Genomic DNA, 22794 nt, shown 5'->3' with positions numbered 1-22794 from the left:
CTCGCAAGTGTTGTGTATTCTAAGCCATTCATTTTAAATGAAAAATGCACCGGATCTCCATCCACGTGCTCACAGCATGTTGATAGTTATAGAAATCACAACCATTAACTCATTCCAATTATTTGGAGTCAATTACGTAGTCCCCAACATTAATTACAGTTTACAGATTGTGGACCAACTCTCCTTCGTGGATAAATTATTCATGGGGTTACAAATAAAAACAAAGCTCCTTCATAACATTATACAAAGAAAGGGGATTGGCCCAGCTCCCTACGAGGACAAAGAATGAGAGATAAACTATCTTCTTTTCTTAATCTTTGTCCACTTTGTTCAAACTCACTCTGAATATATCCAAAATACTAGTAGTACAGTATGAAACTCCAAAACTTGAGTCGAAAACGCCTTAATCTTTTCTCTTTTTTTCCTTTTTCCAATGGAATTGAGTGCCTCTTCTTTATACTTCTCTTCTTTTTTTCTTTTATCTTTTTTTCTCTTTTCTCTTTTCTCTTTTCTTTTCTTTTGCTAAGACCTCCTCTTAGATCCTGTATATAATTATATCAACATATATTAGGAGGAGAAATCAAAAGAAAAATCCTTCCAACTAGAGTAACAAGTAAGCTAAAATGCATGAAGGAATCTACACCTTTTTTTTTTTTTTTTCAATCAACATGTGCAAAATAAGGTATGCTCACAAGATTCATTGGGAAACATAGTCTTCTAGATGTATTAATATATTACGTTATATATTCTACACATTCACGAATCACCGGCACCCTCACAAGAGTATTTCTACGAAATCATTTAAAAAGGAAAAGTAATAAGGTCTTAGATGAATAAACATCTATATAGTTTTTTATGTGACTTACCTCTTAGATGAATAAACATTTATATAGTTTTTCTTAAAATCATGTGATGTCTTACTTCTTTTAGGAATATTTTACCATTTCCAAACGATTCAGGAATACTCCGTTCTTTCAAGATGACAACCCTAACGAAATTTTGGTCTATATGATCATTTTCACACACAAAAGTTCTGGTCAAATTCTTGAAAAATTCATATAAATCTACAGAATATTAACAACCTCCAAAGATTCAATTTCTTCACTTGAACCCTGCACACCGTAGAACTATTGCAAACAAACTAGGTCATTAAAAAATCCAATCCTATATATTTGAAAGCCGGAACCCTCTTTTCAACCCTCTCCAGAATATATTTTACTGAACAATTTTACATTCCACACCATCCCCTTATGGTTTTATTTTACTACATTTTAAAATTAATGTGTCAGGAAAAGGAGTACCAAATTCAAGAAATTGATCTAGGAGCCTTGGATATTATTCATTTAGTGGGACAAGATTTCTTTACATTTCAATGAGTGTGAAAGGTTAATTCTACCAGCTCAACAATGGTTACCAAGGTATATTCCAAGTTTCTTCGCATAGATTTGCTCTTACAAAAAAAAATACAACCTCTTAAGGATATTTTGTAAGAGAAACATACCAAGGAAGCTTAAAAGCGTCTTTCCACCATCCTTGTTTTGAGCAAGTTGCTACTATTTTGTCCAGCCGTACGATGATCTCAGAAAAAGTTGGTCTAACAACTGCTTGTTCATCCCAACATTCCTCAACCAACCTGCAGATATAATATCAAAGTATCAAAAAGCATAATTCCTTCTCAAATTTAACAAGAAAAGATTTAGCATATGAAGTTCCCAGAGATGTAAGCAAATTTACTTAAAATAATTCTAAAAAAGAAAAAGAAAAATAAAAAACTCTCAAGTTCAGTTTCAATAATAGCTTGATGAACCTTTTTTTTTTTGGAAAGTTACACTCGCACCTCGTAGGTCTTCCTCACTCTCCTTTCTATTTGTTAAGATTTAGATTGGCGGATTCGATGTCCAAATAGGCAAATTGTTGGAATTTATTAAACTTGTAAGTTTGGGTGTAATTTAAACTTAGCTTGCAGGAGCCGTTCAGATCGGTTCTAACGGTGTGGATAAACTTACTTCCAAAATCAAGCGTTTGCTAGGCTGTTTGTTTAGGGGTTCAAACAGGTAGTATTAGAGATGTCTGTTCAGTACAGCATTCAGTTGACATTCGAGCAATTTGACCTTTGCTTGCAGGAACCGTTCAGATCGGTTCTAACAGTGTGGATAAGCTTACTTCCAAAATCAAGTGTTTGCTAGGTTGTTTGTTGAGGGCTTCAAACAGGTAGTATTAGAGACGTCTGTCGGTACAGCATTCAGTGTGACATTCGAGCAAGATGCGTCATTGAAGAACCTGAAAGCATCGTTTGGTAAAGTGATTGCTGAGACATCCAAACAGGGATGCATCATTGGAGAAACCGAGAAGTCCATTCGATAGGTTGTTCGCTAAGCTGTCCGAATGCCCATTAGCTGAAGAAGTTCCACACCTAACCGTTCAGAAGAGCATTCGCTGAGCCGTCCGAACATCGCTGCCAAGAATATGATTTAACGTAGTTCCGTTCAAACTGTGGGTTGGTACCATTCGAACGCCACCTCAGATTGTCCTTATTTGGGTCTCATAATCGCTCTGGTAAACCTAATTTCCTAGAACTCTATAAATAGGCCTCTCTATGCACAATTTTTGTAAGACTATGAGGCTATGTTTTAGTGTGCTAAGAGAGAGTTCTTTGGAGCATTCATGCTAATTCTCTCTTAGAGTTCTTTTGGTTAAACCACGCAAACCTTTCCTTCACAAAAAAACCTTTACGCACCAAAGTTCCAGGATTGCGAAAGGAGATCAAGTAGAACAATTGTCAAGAGGTTTTAGAAGAGCTATTGTGGTAGAGAGCAAGTAAGTCACTTGTCTAGTACAAGGGTGTATCAACTACAAATGTTTTGTAAGTGTGAACAATTTGTAATCTCTTTATTCTTCTATGGTGGATTGATTTCTACGGTTTGGCTGCTCCGAGGTAGTTTTAATTTGAAGAATTCTCCAAAAAATTTCCACTTCATTACCAAAATATTTGTGTTGATTGTTTTAATGCTTTGCTTGATTTTGGCATTCATATTTATGGTGTTTGAATTGAAAGTTGATAACTTTATTAATCTTTATTTGTCTTGCAATTTTTTGAATTGTTGTATTCCCAAAAAGTTAGATATGGAGGTGAGGATAAAATTTGTAGGGTTCCATCAAAAAGGAAAACTTTTGAAGGGAAGTCTTACTGCCAGGTACTGTCTACTCAAGTACAGGCGTTTTGTCATTGGAAGAGTATCCGGAAAGTTAAGGCTCCCCCGAGAGTGGCTTTCTTTGTGTGGATGGTGGCTCTAGGAAATCTTAACCTTGGAAAATTTATGGAAGAGGAATATTATGGTGATGGAGTGGTGTTACATGTGTAAGCAATGTGGAGAGTCAATTGACCATTTATTCCTACATTGTGAGGTTGCAACCGAGATATGGAGCACGTTTCTACAACTCTTTGGTGTTGATTGGGTTATGCCGCACAAGGTGAGCGAATGCTTGGAAGTTGGAGGGGACAGTTGGGTAATCGGCATGCTTTGCACATATTGAGAATGATTCCATTGTGTGTAATGTGGTGTCTTTGGCGAGAGCGGAACATGCGAAGCTTTGATGATCGTGAGAATGGTGTGCTCGAGTTGAAGAAGTTGGCGTTCAATACTCTGTTTTCATGGAAAGTGACAAGGCATCTTTTGCCCGTGTATAATTTTTCTGAATTTTTAGTGTTATGTGCTTCTTTCTCTACTTAGTAGGGGTTCTCTTGTATACTTCTTGTATACATGGGTTACGCCTCTCTGCACATTTTTTCAATATACATTATTTATCCAAAAAAAAAAAGAAAAAGGATTTTCATATCCATAGTTTAGTAACTTAGGGTCTAAACTAGCGTTTTTCATTTGATATCAAAGTGAGGTTCACTCTTTTTCAATTAAATTTTTGAGTGTGATCCTTCGCACCTTTCATAAATGTCTCAATATCTATCTCAATTTCTTAACGTCCCTCCGTATTTTAACTAAAACAATTATGCTTATTGGAAGGTTCGTATGAGAGACTTCTTGAAATCCTTAGATGAAGGTGTTTGGAATTCTATTGGAAAAGGTTAGAAATGGCCAACTATTTTGGTTGACACGTGGTTTAAGAAAGAAATCAATAAGTGTAATTGGAATAGCAAGGGACCAAATGCCATCTTCATGGCTGTTTCACCAAAAGAATTCAAAAAAATATCTTTGTGTGAAATTGTCAAGTAGGCATGGAATATTTAAAAGTCACTCATGAAGGTACCAAAATCTGCTAAAAACTCAAAACTTCATATGTTGACTTCTAAATTTGGAGAGATTAAGATGAAATATGAAACGATATTTGATGAATTTTATGCTCAGGTATATGATATTGTGAACTTCTCTTTTAACCTACGTGAAAAGATTCCTAATAATCGAATTTTTAGGAAAATCCTTAGGTCTTTGCCTCAAAGGTTTAGACCAAAGATGATTGCTATAGAAGAGAGTAATTGTAACACCCTGATCCCATATTGGAAAGATGAAGAATAGCCCACATAGAGTAGGTAGTTTATAAACATACTCATGAATGCGAAGTCCCATATTGCCTAGTTACTAGGTGATACTGAGCTTTATAAGAAATTTTAGGAAATCTTCAAATTGATTAGTCCTATTGGGGTGATGACGCAAATGTGATTAGCGTTTTTTTTTTTTTGTCGTTATAAATGGTATCAAAGCCAAGTTGCCCAGCCTGAGATGCACAAGCGGTCTCCAGCGAGGACGTTGGATCCCAAGAGGGGGTGATTATCGCGTCCCACATTGCCTGGGTGTGAAAAATGGAATGTTCTTATATAGAGCATCATCTCTCTAAATGGTATGAGATCTTTTGGGGTAAACCCAATAACAAAACCGTGCGAGTTGAGGCCTAAAGTGAACAATATCATACAACTTGGAACAAGCTGTTACATAATGGTCCCAGTGCTACCTAGTAACGCCAAGCCATATGATGTTAGAGCACTGCATGACATGGCTTTAACGAGAACGTCAAGAGTTTAAGAGGGAGAATTTGTAACACACTGGTCCCATATTGGAAAGATGAGAAGTAACACACATAGAGTGGGTGATTTATAATGATAGTCATGAGTACTAAATTCCACATTGCCTAGTTACTAGGTAAGATAAGGCTTTATAAGGAATTCTAAGAAAGTTCCAAAATTGACTAGTCCTTCTGAAGTGATAACGTAGATGTGGCTAACTCTTTTCCCTGGGTCATCATAAAGGGTGTATAAGCGTGAACAACTTGTAATCTCTTTATTTTTCTTTAGTAGATTGACTTCCTAGGTTTGGCTGCCTTGGGTAACTTTATTTTTGAACTGTTCTTTAAAAGGTTTCTACTTCATTACCAAAATCTTTGTGTTGATTGTTTTAATGCTTTGCTTGATTTTGGTATTCATATATGTGGTGTTTGCATTGAAAGTTGATTAACTATATTAATCTTTATTGTTGTTAAGATTGAGATATTCATTGTTTAGCAACTTGGGGTTTAAACTAGCATTTTTCACTATTCTTATGGGAAAGGAAATGTCACTTGAACTGAACTTTAGGAAATAATAATTTAATGATATAAAACTTAACATATGTCTAGCACTGGAATTCCTACATATATTTCATAATTAATAAAGTTGGGAAGTCAAATTAGAAGAAATGTTAATAATAAATAAAAACACATCAAATAGACCTCTAATGATTAGGGGGTGACAAAGAGTGTCCATGTTTTGCTCAGCACCCAGCAATCTTTTACTAACTCAATTTATTTCATCCATGAAAAAATCAATTCACGCCAAACCTTGATTTTTAAGCAACTATGCAACTTTGTACGCAATTTAAAGAATTATCCCAATAACAAAGGGTAGCCAACTAAAACATTTCAAGCTCACTAGATCTTCAAGAATTACCCAAATTTGAAAAAAAAAAAAAAAAAAAAAAAAAACCTATTGCTGGGTCAACAAATCTCATCAAACTTGCAGAAGAAATTTGAGTCTCAAATACACATTTCTAAGGCAGGGCATCTCAACCAAGAAAGTTAAAAATCTTAAACCTATAGCAAATTTGGTGAGTTATCTCGAAAATCAAACTTACTCTTTTAGCTCTGGAGGATAACCTTTTGCTTTCATCTTGAAAAGCGGTCTCTTTCCTTCTAAGCACATAATTATTGCGGCTTCTTCTGGAGACTTGGGGTGGAAAGGCTGTATACCCTCAATCATCTAGCCCAAACAAAAACAAATACAAGATACAAGTGGTTGAGACTGAGAACCCACCAGTAAACAACTGTGAGATAAAGGTCCACTGTACATTCAACTATAGGGGAGAGAGGAACAAAAAAAACAGAACAGAAGACATCATGTTGCAATGGAAGATACATGCCAAAACAATTGAGTTCTCCGAACCAGAATCAAAGATATGTTCTTACAAAGATATTACAACTGAAGTCATTCAAGCTAGAAAATCAGTGGATGAAAATGGGACACATGCCCAGTGTGAAAATATTAGAAACCCAGGAAAGTGAAGGTTATCTCCACAACTTAAGTGAGCATCAAGTATTTAAACATGATACCATATTAATCATGGTAGCATAAAAACAATTTGTGAAGAAGTACCTCATATAGAATCAGACCGAAAGAATAGGCATCCACACTTCTGTCAAATATCTCATCTTTGTAAAGCTCGGGTGCCATATACAAGTCTGCAATCAAAAAAGCAAATCATTTAATGAGCCCACAGAAATTATAATCCCCAGCCTTTCTCAAGTACTTGATCTTTATTATCTACATCCTCCATTTTTTTTTGATAGGTAAGTACTGATATTATTAAAAGCGTAGGGCGCCCCAAAGTACACTGGAAGTATACAACTAGGAACACCTAACTAGAAGGGGAAAAGCGTACTAGAAGGGGAAAAGCGTACATCCTCCATAGAAACAACTTATAACAACACAAACTGAAAAAGGTCATAAGCTGCATCCATTACTCGTCAATTAGTGCATTTATGAAAACTATAGGAGGATTTTACAATAGGAAAGAGTAACAGATACTGAAGACAAGATTCACTTAGTCTTTAGGGTTGAGTAGGTTCCATTCAGAACAAGATTCACTTGTCTTGGGTCAATAACGTGGATAAGCATAATTGTTTACTGTTGACATTGTGGCTACAAGTGTCAAACTGTGATCCTATGAAAATTGGCAAAAATATATAATATCTGTAAGAAAATCCATAGAAGATATTGTTCTTCACGGCATAGGACTCCAGAGCAGCAAACCATAGACCTTCCAACTCTTTTCAACAAGGCAAAAAGGTGTTTTCCAAAGCATCTTGGCTTGTTCCAATACTTGAATAAATCAAGATGCCTGTCATAATTGATATCCTGTTTTCATCCCCATATTGCTCAAAGAGTAGATGTTTCTAGGCTTCCAACTACGCCAATGAGAAGTTCAGAATTCAAGGCTCTTCCTCTAACTGGTTAATGGCACCTAGCAATTATCAGTTCTTTTTGCACACTAAAAACTCGTACTTTCATACTGTACTGGGAGTTGAAGGAATGTTCCTATTTTGGAATCAAATTACTTATATTTATACTTGTCAACAGCAATGATAATTTTCTTTTAGAGTGCACGTTGTGTCTACTAAGATATATGAAAGATCCGATGCAAGAGATAAGATATAAGGTGTGACAAGAACTTACTTGAACGGTCAGGCCCTGGCTGCGCTAGTTTGGCTTTGGCTGGTGCCATTTTGGACAATCTTATCAGACCAAATCCAGCTACTTTCAACTGACCTCCATTATCCAGAAAAATATTTCTGGCACCTTACCAAGATTTTAAATATTAAAGTACATCCCAAAAAAAAAAAAAAAAATTGGTTTGCAATTGCTATACACATAGATCAACTTCTGCATTTGGTTGTCTTACTTTGGCTTTAAGTCACAGTGGATAATTGGGTCTGGTTTACATTCATGAAGATAATTCATGCCCCTGATAAGACAAAATTGACCAAGAGATCAGCACATGAAGAAGCTCGAACATTACGACAGGAATATTAGGAACTTAAGCACTTCAGGATTTTGTAGATATAATACCCATTCCAATTAAAAAGACCAAACACACAGAAAATTAGTATAGGTACTATGTATACAAGAATCAGGGGTCACATTTCTATTCAAATGATAGCATTCACAAAGTATTTAGAACATGGTTCTAGCAAGATAGACATGCCTAGCAATATCAAGAGCAAATCTTAGAACTTTGGATGGAGACAGACGCCCTTTCTTTTGAAGATAATTGCCCAAGTCACCCTGAAAAGCGCCACAAATATCAGCAATGTCAAGTTTGTGATAATAAAATTTTAATTTCAAAAGAAAAAGGAAAGAAAAAAGTTTTAACAAATCAATGCAGCATTCCTATAAATTTTCATAGGAGGGTAAAGCTGTTCCTAGTCTAGGTAGAGCAAATTTAATTAACCCAAGAAAAAAATCCTCTTAAAAGAAGTTCATAGTAATCCACAGGCATCCTGGACTAGGAATTATCCGAACTGCCATTCAATGTATAATATGGATTCAAAATCTATTATATGATCAGAAGAGATGACAAAAGATTTGAAACCAATAGTGGGCCTCAACCAAAAAATAGAAAATTAGTGCTACAGGACAACTAATATGGACAAAACTTCAAATATCATAACCTTCTTCTAAGAACACTTAAAAATTCAGAATAGAAAATGTTTGTTGAAGATTTTATTTGGCATTAAGAGTTCAATGTATTAGATAAGCATTTGCTTTCAGGAACAAATATTTCTTTCTAACGGGTCGCATAGTGAGTGAAGGATCATCTTAATCCTCATTTTTATGTAAGAGGATATATTTACATTCTAATCATACTACTCGTCTTGCTTTCTCTTCTCACTAGGCAAACCATACGATTATGGAGGGAGAGACTATTCATGTTTCCCCCTTCTCTACTCTTCCCTTTCCCATGCAAATCAGCGTGTTCATCTTCTATCAAAAGATAATCTTTACACAAACTCAAACACATGCATTTTGTCAGCACTCGAGTTTTTTTTTAGTCGGGGGGCAGCAGAGAGAGTATAGACTTGCTTACTTTTGGATGATACTCGGAAACAATCATCATAGGTTTATTTTGGGTAACAGCTCCAACAAACTGAAGCACATTAGGATGCCGAACCTTTTCTAACAATGTTAGCTCGTGTTTGAAATCATTTCTGTTAAAAGAAAGGAAAAATTAATTATGAAAATAGGAGTTAATGTTATAGCTATGAAATAAAATCTATGAACCAGCAAATTCAGCAATCCCGCTGAGCCAAACCCCAAATAACCACACAGCAACAGCATTTCGTTCAAACCAAAACTAAAGCTTTCTATGAAATCCCTTAAAGGGAAGAAGACTGAAACTCCTAGTCCACTTTGAGGAAAGCGAAATGATAAATAGACTTCTTTCAATAATTTAAAGGCTAAAGATCACTGAAGCTTAGTCATTAAAAATCCAGATAGATATGTATTTCATAAGCTTCCCTTGCACAAAAAATCCTATGAATTTGATTACCAATTCTATGTATTCAATTTTAGATACATTTGTAGTTTAGTTGTTAAGGCCTCCAAAAACAATATACCCAGTTTTTAGGTTGTTAAGGCCTCCAAAAAACATATAAATATATTCGGTTTTTATTCTTTAAAAATTTATACAAATAAACGTATATCAAAGAAACCATTATTTGATTGGTGTAAACAAAGAAAAAAAATCAACAAAAAATGAGTTTATCCCCACTCCTGGGGTATGCCACTACCATGCAAAGCTTGAGAAATGATCTAGTTATGAACAACAGCAATGCACCCAAGTTGTCCCAAGAATCAAAAGATTAAAAGAATTACACATTACTTTCAGGAATCAAATTTCACATTCACACATACAACAAAAACCGCATTAGCCCACGCCTATCTGATATGCATAAAAAAGTAATAATTGCGTCAAGAAGCCTCCAAGATACAAGGTCTCCAAAAATGCAAAATACAACTCAACTTAAGTAGGCCTTTCTTTTAAATGATCGAGGTCAGCTACATAAGTCCTTTCCCAACTAATTGTGGTCCACTACTCGCTCGAATTCTTTTTTTTTTTCTTTTTTGCCATTCATCTCTATCTAATGTCTATTGGTTACATCCTTGGCCATATAATTCCTTGATACCTTGACCCATAAATTCTTCGATCTCCCTAAATCCTTTTGCTCCTTCAACCTTGATTAAACCTCTTTCCTACTTCCTAAAATGTAAAATAACAAAATAAAAAATGAATGTTGCGAGGTAAGAACATCTAGACAAGAATTAGGCTGCTCCATGGAGGAACTTGTCACAAAAAGAAAAAAGTATGAAAAATTCTACTTACTACAAAGGGCGATTTTGTATAGATTTAGAATGGGGGAAAAAAAGTGAAGTTCAATCGTCATGGTTGATATTAGAAATGAAAGAGAAATTAAACAATATTGGAAGTTGTTACTCTAAAGAGTAAAGACTGATCCAACATACATATTGAAAGCAATGTCAAAATGAGATGATCACATACATGCTTTCAGGATCTGAATAGCTGTCCTTGTCAAGTATCTTTACGGAAACCTTTGTGCCATTCCACTTAGCCACTTGATATGTTCCCTGTAAAAGAGGTACACGAACAAAGATATCTATAAAGATATTATAAATATTTGTGAAGGAATCAATAATTAGCTCAGTTCTTACAGAACATCGAAAGAAGAGATAAAACAATGACCATACCTTTGAGATCCCGTCACTTTTCCGAACCTGAAGTTCCTGTGGATTAAGCTCATACTCTGGAACTTCTCGAGGATTTGCGACAGCCATAGGCGTCTTCCTGATTTTCTAAAAGTATGAAAAATGGCAATTTATAAGTCTCTTTACAGGCATGAAGTCTCACCTAAAAAACAAGAAAATGTTCATATTATACCGGAATTTTGGCTCCACGGGCTTTCAAAATATTGTAAACTTCTGTATTTCCGTAATATTTAGCATCAGCAGCTGCCTGTCCAGATAAAGATCACTTTCATATAATACCGCAGAGACATTAATTGTAATATCTTTCATAATTCTCAACATCAAATTATCTCTCATTTTATTGAATAATACAAGAAATTCTTTACCAAAAAAAAAAAAAAAATCCGAATCTATTCAAAAATTATATTGAAAATTAATCTAAGCAACTCCTTTAAAAAATAATTTTATAAATTCCATAGTCAAACAAATCAACTGGAGCAATACACAGAAGGATAGGAATAACAATATTAAAAGAAGAAGACTGGAAGTACCATACCGTGCCCCCCCAGCGATCACGAGCATCGATGTTGGCCTTCCTGCTGAGCAAGAGCTTGACGACCTCGACGTGGCCTTCGCAGGAAGCGATGTGCAGCGCGGTTCTCCCGTCCAAGTCGATGCTGTTGACGTCGATCCCTTCGTTGAGTAGATCCTCCACCCCCTTCGCGTCTCCTCTGCACGCCATGAACAGAAGCTGCATCGTGGCGTCCAGGTTCTCCGGCACCGACAGCTCCAATCCGGCAGCGTCCTGGCTGGGGCTCCGGCGTATCGGGTCCAGAGACGACTGCCTCCCGAAGCTGAACCTCGGATTGTTCTTCCTCGGGTCCAGCGACGACTGCCTCGTGAACTGCCTGCTCAGCGTCCTCCGCAGCGCCCCCGTCGAGAACTGCCGCGATATCCCCCTCCTCAACTGCGCCGCTATGCTCTCCATCCCTTTTCACGCCAATCAATCACTAATCAGAGTTTGACGAAGATGATGGTGATGCCGAAGAAGACGAAGACTACATGTGGCGGTTGCGCTTGGTTTGGGGCCGGATCGAGAGCCTTGGGGAGGAGCCGATGTGCTCTCGATGCCGAGCTTCAGAAGGGCCTCTCAGAGACACAGAGAGATCGCGCGCGTGTTTGTTTGCGAATGTCAATTTGAGATCCGCGCGAATCGCTCGGGACAGAGAGAGAGAGAAGGAGAGAGAGGATGCTTTTTGTTTTCCTTTCCACACAAATGGAGCGGAAAAAAAGCCGTTAATATTTTTCGTACGCTGGGCCGGACTTTTAAAACGCGGCAAACGATCCCCTCCGGTTCTCATCTTACAATTCCTTCTCTCCACTATTTTTTTAACTTACATTTTCCAAAATTCATTTCTTTAAATCAAATTGACAATCATTAGTTAAAATTAAGTATTAAAGAAATGTCTTCTAAAAGAATGATTGAAGTAGAATTTTTACCAAAAAAAAAAAAAAATTCATTTACAAACTGATTTAACCATTAATAACCAGTGAAATAACTAACAAGTCTTATTTTTACGTTAATTATTTAAATAAATTATAAATTTTAAAATCAAATTAATAACAAGTAGGAATGCGTGCATTTTGGTGTGGGCACGTTGGGACAAATACGAAGTCAAGTCACTGTAGCACATACAAACAGGTAGGACTCCTTAAGTCACGAGAGTGGTAATGTTTTTCAATACCCTATCTTTTGTCCTGTTTTCATGTGGGAAAGAATCTTGTCTACGACGTGCCCATTGTGATTATGATGGGGATAATGTGATGCCGAAACCAGTGTCTCTGAGTCCACATAATACAATTTTTGATGGGACTTTTATAACCAAAAAAATAAGGTCGGTAATCATATACATGAGGAATAACTTTTCTCAAGAGTTTTTTTTTTTTTTTTTTTAATTTTAAAATTAAAAATAATGTCCCAGAAAGCGTGGGTTTATGGTCGGCCGCCCATTTTGCAAGTCATAAAAGCAAACAACCCCACAATTACTCAATTATTGACTTGGAGCCTGGAGGGGATCCCCAAAATGCTGGTGAGAGCTGAAATCCATTAATTTCTACACATGGAGTACCGTACCCCACAAGCCATATGTATCAGAATATTCTATACGTTCCCACGACCGAAAGGGAAAACGCTCATTCAATTTCTTTCTTTTTTTTATTTTTACTATTATTATTATTATTATTTAATATTCCCAATGGCCCCAAGACTTCCTTGCTGGATTGGATCTGAACCCAGCTATTATGATCTTATCCATTATGCATCATAATGGCAGAAGTTGCGAGACTTATCCATCATAGCAATTAATGGTTCAAATTTTCAAATTTTTTTTTTTATTTATTTTTATCATAAAGCATATTGTTATAATAAAACAATATTAAAGATATAATAATAAATTTATTCTATTCAAATTTGATATATTATTTGTTTAATTTTTTGAATGTCATCGTTTCAATCAGTTTTCAAATCTACAGCATATTCTGACGAATCAAGCTGTTAGTCCGATCTACCACAACTTTCTCGAATAGATAATAATTTTTTAAGCATAACATGTCACCATCATTTTAGAAGACTAGACACACTCACTCACTCAATCAAGTTATTGAAGCAAGAAAGTCTGCTTTATATTTGTAAAGGCTGAACATTTTATACATTCTTTTAATTTTTGTTTATTTTTTGTCGAAGTATTTTTAAAACTCATTATTGAATTAAACAGAGAAAGAAAAGAGCATGTTTGGGTCTATTTATGCCATAAAAGCTGTAGATTAGTTTTTCTCCCATTTACAACTCACACGGCAGTGACAGCACTACCTTGCATTTGAGTTTTTCTCCCATCGTAAAAGCTGTAGACTAACATGAAGTGACACTTTATATTTGATAATATTTTTTTTAAGAATATTTGGAAATTTGGAATACATAAATATAATATAAATAACTAAATTTCATATTAATAACAACCATAAAAGTGAATTGATAATATAATATAATATAATATAATAAAGCTTGGATTAATGATTTTGAAATTGAAAATTAAAAATATCATCTCCACATCATTACATTAAAGACCGGCAGCCACTTGTTTTCCCACTAAACCCCCCACGGTTTTGGAAGTATTCTTCCACTTTTTCACCTCAAAGTTAGGTTGAACTTTTCAAACCGTGTAAACCCAATATATATAATTGGGTTTACACGGTTTGAAAAGTTCAACCTAACTTTGAGGTGAAAGGGTTTACTCGGTTTGAAAAGTTCAACCTAACTTTGAGATGAAAAAGTTGGAAGAGTACTTCCGAAACCTCCACCAGGGGCTGAGAGGGAAAACAAGTGGCTGTTGGTCTACCACTTATTAAGCTGCAAGACATCGCCGATCGTGATTTTGAGAACTTAGGGCAAATCTAAGTGAAGATTCTTGCACATGCGTTTTGTCAGTATTATCATGTGTCTGCTAATAACAGCTTCAACGGCACTTTTCTTTTCTTTTTTTTACTGTCAGTGGTAGTGATTAAGTGGTTTTAAAAAAAAAATTCAAAGTAGTTGAACATATACTTAAGTGAGAGTTCGACTGTCAAAATGGGAATCTTCAATTTAATTAGTATTAGTTGCAGGGACGAAACTCGAATATTTAGTTTGTGGGGCAAAAAATAAAAAAAAAATTGAGGAGTGCAAAAGTTAATTTTTAAAGGTATATATATATATATATATATATATATATATATATATATATATATATATATATTGGACCACCCTACCCAAGCCAAGGGTTGGTTCAACCCCTGATTAGTTGCCTTGAGTCCACCGGAGGCTAGTCAGACTATGATTTAGTCGGACTTAAGGGAGTATCTGCGTTTTTTCTATCTATGCCCCACTTATATGGCTCCAAGAGAACATGTGCTACTACAATCATGTCCAAGTAAAATAATTACAGTTGATATCTCACTTCTACCTTTTTTATTTTATTTTATTTTATTTTTAAAAAAAAAAAATTCTGTAAAAAACAATCAAGGGCCTAGATTTAAATAAAAGTTTGCTTATTAAACGACCACGTTTTATAGTGTACAATACTAAAACTATGCATGCAGTGGTGAAATATAATGAATAAAATTTCTACATTATATATATATATATATATATATATATATATAGTCTGAAATGAAATCCACAATCTAAAGTCGATAACGCAAGCACATGAAATTGTGTTCTGGTTAGAGTTAGACATAGTACACGGTGAGAAATTAACAGATTTGTAAACAGATCATTGAATCATAAGCTAAAATTGGTAGACGATACATAGTCTTGCAAGCACATATTTTGTTTCCACAATTGGTTTTTTAGTATGTTGATTGCAATCAAATTTGTAAACAACTAGTATATATTGTTCTAGCGTGTTATAAATAGGACTTCACGATGCTTACACTTTCTAATTAATATATCTTTTGAATAGTTACATGCATGGAGGAGACAGCCAGACAGACAGGTGCTCAGATCGATGATTCTTTGTTAGAGACATATCTACTTCGACCACACCTACAATTGATAAACTTGAGTCATCCACAACAATTGAAGATAATGATCAAGGATTAAATGAAACCAACGAATAACGATAAAGATAAGCCCAAGCATTCAATCTCAAACAGTAGATAACAATGTGCATAATCTCTGTACGTAGTAATTGTATCAAATTCAATTGGTAGTTATCTATTTCATTTATCATCTGTAACTACTCGCTCTATAAATACAAACACCTCTACCTGCATTTGGTAAGGTACGGAGCACAAATACATTCTTAGACTTCTATATGGTATCAAGGCCTTAATGACTCACGCCCAAAAAAAAAAAAAAAAAAGTTATACTTTGACAGCATGTTCACTCCTACCTCTACCCATTACCAAACACCACCTCTTGTTACCTTCACCAATTTTAATACCGTCAAACTCACAAGGGACACATATTAAAATAATTTGAATAACAATGAAAATTTTCCTTGATACAAAAACAGAGTATGACATAGCATTATATACAAAGGTGCAAAGTGTTTGACAAGGTATGAACAGCTAGACAATCCCACAAAATATGGGATTGTCAATTACATGAGTATTGGACAAGTACATTGACTTACTAAGAGAATTGCATTGAGTGAGGATCTCCTTCAGTATTTTCCTTTTCAGCACAACCGTGGTCTGCACATCTTTCCATTTCTACTGCCGCAACGCCATGTGTGGCTGGACTGAATATTGCACAATCTCATCTTGCTGCTTTGAGTCTTATTCCAGGATCATGAGTAGCTGAATTTATGCCAACAGATTTGCCAGTTGCACATGGGCCTATATGGAATGTATCATCTTCCTTAACATTCCCCCGCAAGCGAATGGAGGGCAGCACCATAAGCTTGGATTTCAAGAAGACAAACCGAGTGGATGAGAGGCCCTTAGTAAATATATATGCAACTTGATCATCAGTTGAAATAAACTTGACGGTGATATCACAATTAACAACTTTTTCTCTTACAAAATGATAATCAACTTCAATATGTTTAGTTCTAGCATGAAAAACTGGATTTGAGGCAATGACACTAATATTATCACACCAAATCACTGGCACCGTAAAGAGAGGGATGCAGAGCTCTTTGAATAGCATCCTTAACTAATATAATTTAGCAGTTGTAATAGCTAGGGATCGATACTCAGCTTCAGTACTTGACCTAGAAACGACTGATTGTTTCTTTGCACTCCAAGATACAAGATAAACTGCAAAACCTGAGGTGGATCTTCAATCATCTGGGCTCCCTACCCAGTCAGAATCACAATGCGCTTGTAGCTGAAGCCTACCCTTGATATAAAACAAACCATCACCCACAGTACACTTGAGATAGAGTAAGACCCTTTTGGCGGAGGCCCAATGAGTGTAGGTAGGAGAATGGAGGTGTTGGCACAATTGATTAACAAAAAAGGCAATCTCTAGTCTAGTGAGTGTGCAATATTGGAGGGCACCCACCACATGTCGATAAAAGCTAGGGTCTGGTAAGTGTTCACCATCAAACTGCGACAACTTCACACCACTACCACATGGGTATTTAGCAAGCTTGGAACCATCCATTTGAACTCGTGACAGTAGGTCTGCAATATACTTGGATTGACTTAGGTGCAATCCATGAGAAGTATGTGTGGCTTGAATCCCCAAGAAGAATAAAAGACATCCCAAATCCTTTAAGGGAAACTCTTGCTGCAAGTGAGATATTAGTACACTAATAACCTTGGAGTGAGTTCCTATCACAATTATATCATCAACATAGATGAGTAGAAACAATTTAATAGCACCATTGTGATAAAGAAACAAGGATGAGTCAACAAGAGAAGCTGTGAAGCCTAGCTCCAAGAGAAAGGTAGAAAGCCGATTAAACCATGCTATAGGAGCTTGTTTCAAACCATAGATGGATTTGTGCAGCTTACATACAAACTCTGGATGCTCCTTGTCAATGAAACCGGGCGGTTGCTCTATAAAGACATCTTCTGCCAAATATCCATGTAAGAAGGCATTGAAAACTTCCAATTGCCTTATTGACAAATCAAATTGGACAACCAAAGCCAAGACAATACAGATAGTAAATGGTTTTATCACTGGATTGAAAGTTTCAGTGTAATCTATCATATTTAATTGCTCAAAGCCTTTTGCCACCAACAGGGCTTTAAATCTTTCAATTGATCCATCAGGCTTTTGTTTAATCTTGTAGACCATTTGTTATGAATAACATTACGTGAAGTAGGTCTAAGACAAAGAGAACATGTATGGTTGGAGAGTAATGCACCAAATCCCTGTTGCATATCCTCCTGCCACCGAGGATCAGTGGCTGCCTTGCGATATGAACTGGGTTCAATCTCTCTAAGGATAGTGTGCAAGACAGTGAGAGGATATTTGGAAGATGAGAACATCTTATAATCATATAATGACTTTGGCTTGAAGGAACCCATTTGTGACCGAGTGGTCATAGGATGAGAAAGAGCAAGAGGACTTGGAACAATGGTAGTAGAAGGTGAAGATTCAGTATGAGCTGCATAATTAAAATCTGCAGAAACTGGTGCAGCAAAATTTAATTTTGCTAGAGGTGTGTCTTGGATAGCTGCAGAATTAAATTCTACAAGTGGGGGGCTTCCAGAATTGTCATGTGAAGAGGAAGACACATCATGTGATACTGGAGATGAGGAAAAAGTGAGATTCTGTTGGCTGTGGATTGTTCTTGGTAGTAGACATAGAGGCTGAATTTGTAGCAGAAGAAATTACAACAATATGAGGTGAAGGAAAACTTACAGGTATCATCAAGGAAGGCTCATTGTGAGTAGGCATTGTGGTAGCAGCTTTCTCCTTGGCTGGAAAGGAACTCTCATCAAATATCACATGTCGAGATAGGTAGACCTTGTTGGTATTCGGGTCGAGACACTTGTACCCTGCATAATGATACCCTAAGAAAATGCATGGCTTGGATCTATATTCCAATTTATGTTTGCTGTAAGGCTTAAGCAAAGGATAACTCTTGCAGCCAACAACATGCATACATTGGTAATTAGGATCCTTGCCATGAAGTTTGGTAAAAAGAGAGACATTATCAAGAGTAGGAGTAAGAAGCCTATTGATAATATGCACAGCAATTAAGAAGGCATCTACCCAAAACTTGTGTGATAATTGAGAGTGAGCAAAAAGAGTGAGTCCAGTTTCTAAGATATGTCTTAATTTTCGAGAGAATTCCTTTGCAGCCTTATTGGATGGAGCCCATTCTCACTTTTGTCCTCTAGTAGGGTGACATGGGTTTTGAAGTCCTTGATAAAGAAATGAGTCGATGTTAGTATAAAATAACAAAAATTGTCTGTACAAAATTTTTGGATAGATAACAAATTTGCTGAAGCAGAAGAACAATGTAAAACATTATGGAGATGAAATTTAGAATGAAAAGAAGAGAGAGTAGTTAAACCCGTGTTCACTATGGCAAGACCATCACCATTGCCAACGGCCACTGTGTTCTCTTGGTGGAAAGGTTGCTGAATTGATAGGTTTTCAAGTTCATTGGTGATATGCACATTTGCTTTGCTATCGGCATACCACTGGTCGTCGTACACAACATTAGCTTGGGCCACCATTGCTGCAAGTTGTGGTAGAGGGTGGCGTCCTTGATAAGAGTAGTCCATGCAATGGAAGCAATCAAGTGCCTAGTGACTGGTTTTCCCACAAATTTGGCATGGAGGACGAGTGCTAGAATTAGTGAAGTAATTCCCAGGTTCTGCGAATTGAGAGCTGCTGTTGTGAAAATCATTGATGTTAGTGTTGAAATTTTGTTTTGGAGTAGTTGGTCTAGGAGGAGCACGTTGTCCATAAAAGCCAGAGAATGGCTTGAAGTTGGAAGGCCGAAAAAGATGGTTCCATTGCTGCTTGTTCTTTGGAGGAAATTGTTGTGATGGTTTCTGGGTGAACAGTGCAAAGCTTGAAGCATTCGTGATATTTGACTATTGTTGAGTAATCAACATTTCATGATTCAAAAGTTCATTTTGAAAATGATCAAACATTAGTGATTTATCTCAGGTAGTAAATGAGACAACAGTGATAAATGCATTGAAAGAAGGATTTAAACCTCCAATGACATATGAGATGAGATCATCATCATCAATAGTCTTACCTATAGTAGCCAATTGATCCGCCAATGATTTAGCATCTTGGAGATATTCAGTACTTGTCTTAGAGCCTTGGCTAAGAGTCTGTAATTGACGCTTGAGATTTGCTATGCGAGATGCTGACTAAGAGGCAAAACAATTTGCAAAAGCAGACCAAACCTGCCTTGATGTGTTGAGTTCATACATCGTGGACAACACTTTGTTTGTGAGTGTGACATTAATCCAACTCAGTAGAAACTGGTCTCTCTTAGTCCATGATCAAGTATTTTCCTCCCTTGATCATCGGTCAGATCTGTTGTGGACATGGCTCAGAACCATCCACAATACCCATTAACTCGTAGCTACGTAATGCTAGATTAAATTGAGACTGCCATTGCAAATAATTGTTGCCACCTTCAAGTTTGGTAAAGCTACCCTGTGAAATATTGGGGAAAGCAAAGAGGAGAGCGAAAGAGCTAGAAGCCATAGGATCAAATTTAGGTGTAGGCCTTTTTGCTCTGATACTATAAAATAATTTTGAATAACAATGAAAATTTTCCTTGATACAAAAACAAAGTATGCCATAGCATTATATACAGAGGTGCAAAGTGTTTGACAAGGTATGGATAGCTAGACAATCCCACAAATATGGGATTGTCTAGCTACATGAGTATTTGACAAGTATATTGACTTCCTAAGAGAATTGCATTGAGTGAGGATTTCCTTAGTATTTTCCTTTTCTGCACAACTGTGGTCTGCACATCTTTCCTTTTCTACTGTTGCAGCGCCATGTGTGCTGGACTGAATAGTGCACAATCTCCTCTTGCTGCTTTGAGTCTTATTTTAGGATCATGAGTAGCTGAATTTATGCCAACAAATTTGCCAGCTGCACATGGTCCTATATGGAATGTATCATCTTCCTGAACACCTATTCCATATGGTTTCCTCAAATTGTCCCTCATCTTAAGGGTGGAAATCTCTATGGGTATGTTGATTGATCTTTCTCATGCCCATCATGCACTATCACTTCGACAAAGGATGGTGTTACCTCTACTGCACTAGACAATGCACAAACAACCTATACTTGGGGCAATCAACTCTGCCCTTTCCAAAACTATGCTTCTTATGTCACCTGATTTTTTTTTTTTTTTTTTGAGATTTTCCTTATATATAGGGAAGGAAATGAACTATTGGGTGTCTATTGCTAGTGCTCCTATAGGGACACTGTTGAGAATGCTCATATTTCCCGTGATTTCGTTTTAAATGAATAAATGTTTCCTTGTGATTTTGGCACCTCTCACAAGTTAGAATCAAATTCCAATTGGCAAGCCGCAACACCCATGTTGGCTGGATTTTCCAGCAAGACACACTCCAAGGGCAGTAAATTAAACAAAGGAAGCACAAAGAAATAAGTGAGGAGAACTGATTCAAAAATTCTGCAGAATATGAGTAAAAACAAAAGAAAAAACAAGGGAGAGGAAGAGCTTTTTTTTGCAAAATGACTCTTGGGTCTTTTTTCTTTTTCTTCTTCTTCTTCTTACATTCTTACATACTAATTTTTCTGTAGGTATACCATATAAAAGACAAGAGAAGCCTTTTACAAAATAAGTTCTAGAACCACACACATGGCTTCACAATGCACACATTTTCACCTATTACAAACTAGAGTTTAATAAACACAACCAAAGTAAATATTTAACTAGAATGGCACATTAATTTGTAACATTCTCCCCCTTAATGTGTTGTTCTTGAACTCCTAGTGCTTCTCTGAATTGCTGGAATTTCTCCTTTGGCAGTGCTTTGGTGAAAATGTCTGCTACATACTCCTTTGACCTACAAAACTTATGTTCCACTTCGCTTTCTTCAATTGCTTCTCTAATGAAATGATGCTTTATTGCAATGTGTCTGATCCTGCTATGGTAAACTAGATTCTTTGCCATTGCTATGGCTGATTTGTTGTCAAAATGCAAGTATATAGCCTCTTCTTCCTTCTTACCAATATCTTCAAGTATTATTCTCAACCAAATTGCTTGAAATGTGGCTAATGCTGCGAAAACATATTCGGCTTATGCTTAAGATTGAGCAACTGGGACCAAGAAAACACACCTGACCCAAGTGAAAAAATATAACCTGAGGTGCTTTTCATATCATCAACACAGCCACCCCAATCACTATCACAAAAGCCAAGCAACTTCACCATGGAATTTCTGCAATACCTTATTCCATAACTTGTGGTGCCTTGAATGTATCTAAGCACCCTTTTTGCTGCTACAACATGAAAATGGCTTGGAGAATGCATGAACCTTAATAGCAAACTTGCTGCAAACATAATAGCTAGCCTTGTAGCAGTGAGATATAGCAAGTTTCCAAGCAAACTTCTATATAGACTAGCATCCACCTTTTTTCCTCCATTTTCTTTTTTCAATTTTTCATTTACTGCAAAGGGTGTAGCCATTGGTTTGCAACCAACCATTATGAATTTTCTCAGAATTTTTTCAGCATACATTCTTTGTGAAATGAACACCTCTTCTTTGTCTTGATAAACTTTAATACCAAGAAAGTAATGTAGCAGCCCCATATCACTCATCTTATACTTGTTCACCATATATTTCTTGAATTCTTCAATCATTTTAGCATTGCTTCCGGTTAATATCAAATCATCAACATATAATGCAACAATAAGCAAATCAACATTACATTGATGCTTTACATACAACGTTGGCTCACTCTTGCTCCTTTTGAAACCACTCTCAGTGAAGTAATTGTCAATATGGCTATACCATGCTCTAGGAGCTTGTTTGAGCCCATACAAAGCTTTTCTTAGCTTATACACTTTCTCTTCTTCACCTTGGATGACAAATCCTTGAGGTTGTTCAACATACACCTCTTCTTTCAACTCTCCATTCAAGAAGACTGATTTGACATCAATTTGGTACAATAACCAACCCTTTTGAACTGCTAAAGAAATTAAAGCTCTCATTGTATCCAAGCGAGCTACTGGAGCAAAAGTTTCATGAAAATCAACTCCGGGCTGCTGTAAGTATCCTTTTGTAGCTAGCCTTGCTGTGTTTCGTTGAACCGACCCATCTACATTGCACTTATCTTTGTAAATCCATTCCACACCAATAATTTCTTTGTCTTGAGGCCTATCAACCAACTTCCATGTTCTGTTTTTTCAATAACTTCAATTTCATCTTCTATAGCTTTTCTCCAACTCTCTTCTTTCATTACTTCTTCAAAGTTTTCAGGTTCAACAACACAAAAATTGCACCTTGCACAAATATCATCCAAATTCCTCAATCTCA

At 36.3% G+C, this 22794-nt stretch overlaps 1 protein-coding gene and 1 pseudogene across 2 annotated transcripts; both read right to left on the bottom strand.

The window, feature by feature from the left end:
* Window positions 1-79: 79 nt before the first annotated feature.
* Window positions 80-12082, bottom strand: LOC132179063 (integrin-linked protein kinase 1). 2 transcript variants are annotated; one of them, XM_059591690.2, is made up of 12 exons: window positions 11358-12082; window positions 10995-11069; window positions 10805-10909; window positions 10599-10684; window positions 9126-9246; window positions 8244-8323; window positions 7941-8003; window positions 7715-7830; window positions 6635-6720; window positions 6117-6241; window positions 1502-1633; window positions 80-542 (listed from the first exon to the last, which is right to left on the bottom strand). In XM_059591690.2, exons 1-12 carry the CDS (start codon window positions 11787-11789, stop codon window positions 536-538), a joined length of 1428 nt encoding a protein of 475 aa, XP_059447673.1. In that variant the 5' UTR covers window positions 11790-12082; the 3' UTR covers window positions 80-535. The 2 variants fall into 2 exon arrangements, with proteins under 2 accessions (XP_059447673.1, XP_059447672.1); XM_059591689.2 differs by lacking the exon at window positions 80-542 and having other exon boundaries at window positions 1306-1633.
* Window positions 12083-19395: 7313 nt separating this feature from the next.
* LOC132180173 (small nucleolar RNA Z247) lies at window positions 19396-19510 on the bottom strand (annotated as a pseudogene).
* Window positions 19511-22794: the final 3284 nt, after the last annotated feature.

Source organism: Corylus avellana, chromosome 4 (assembly GCF_965113065.1).
Source record: "Corylus avellana chromosome 4, dhCorAvel1.hap1.2, whole genome shotgun sequence".
Taxonomy (NCBI): domain Eukaryota; kingdom Viridiplantae; phylum Streptophyta; class Magnoliopsida; order Fagales; family Betulaceae; genus Corylus; species Corylus avellana.
Note: the sequence above shows the minus strand (reverse complement) of the source record. Positions and strands in the feature narration are given on the sequence as shown.

Bases quoted from the DNA above. Each gene is read 5' to 3' on its own strand.
- LOC132179063 (XM_059591689.2), bottom strand. From the start codon at position 11,789: ATGGAGAGCATAGCGGCGCAGTTGAGGAGGGGGATATCGCGGCAGTTC. The intron at 10,910-10,994 runs GTATAATATGAA...TCATACTTTTAG, and splicing joins CCCGTGGAGCCAAAATTCCG to AAAATCAGGAAGACGCCTAT. The intron at 8,324-9,125 runs GTAAGCAAGTCT...GGCGCTTTTCAG, and splicing joins TTTCCGAGTATCATCCAAAA to GGTGACTTGGGCAATTATCT.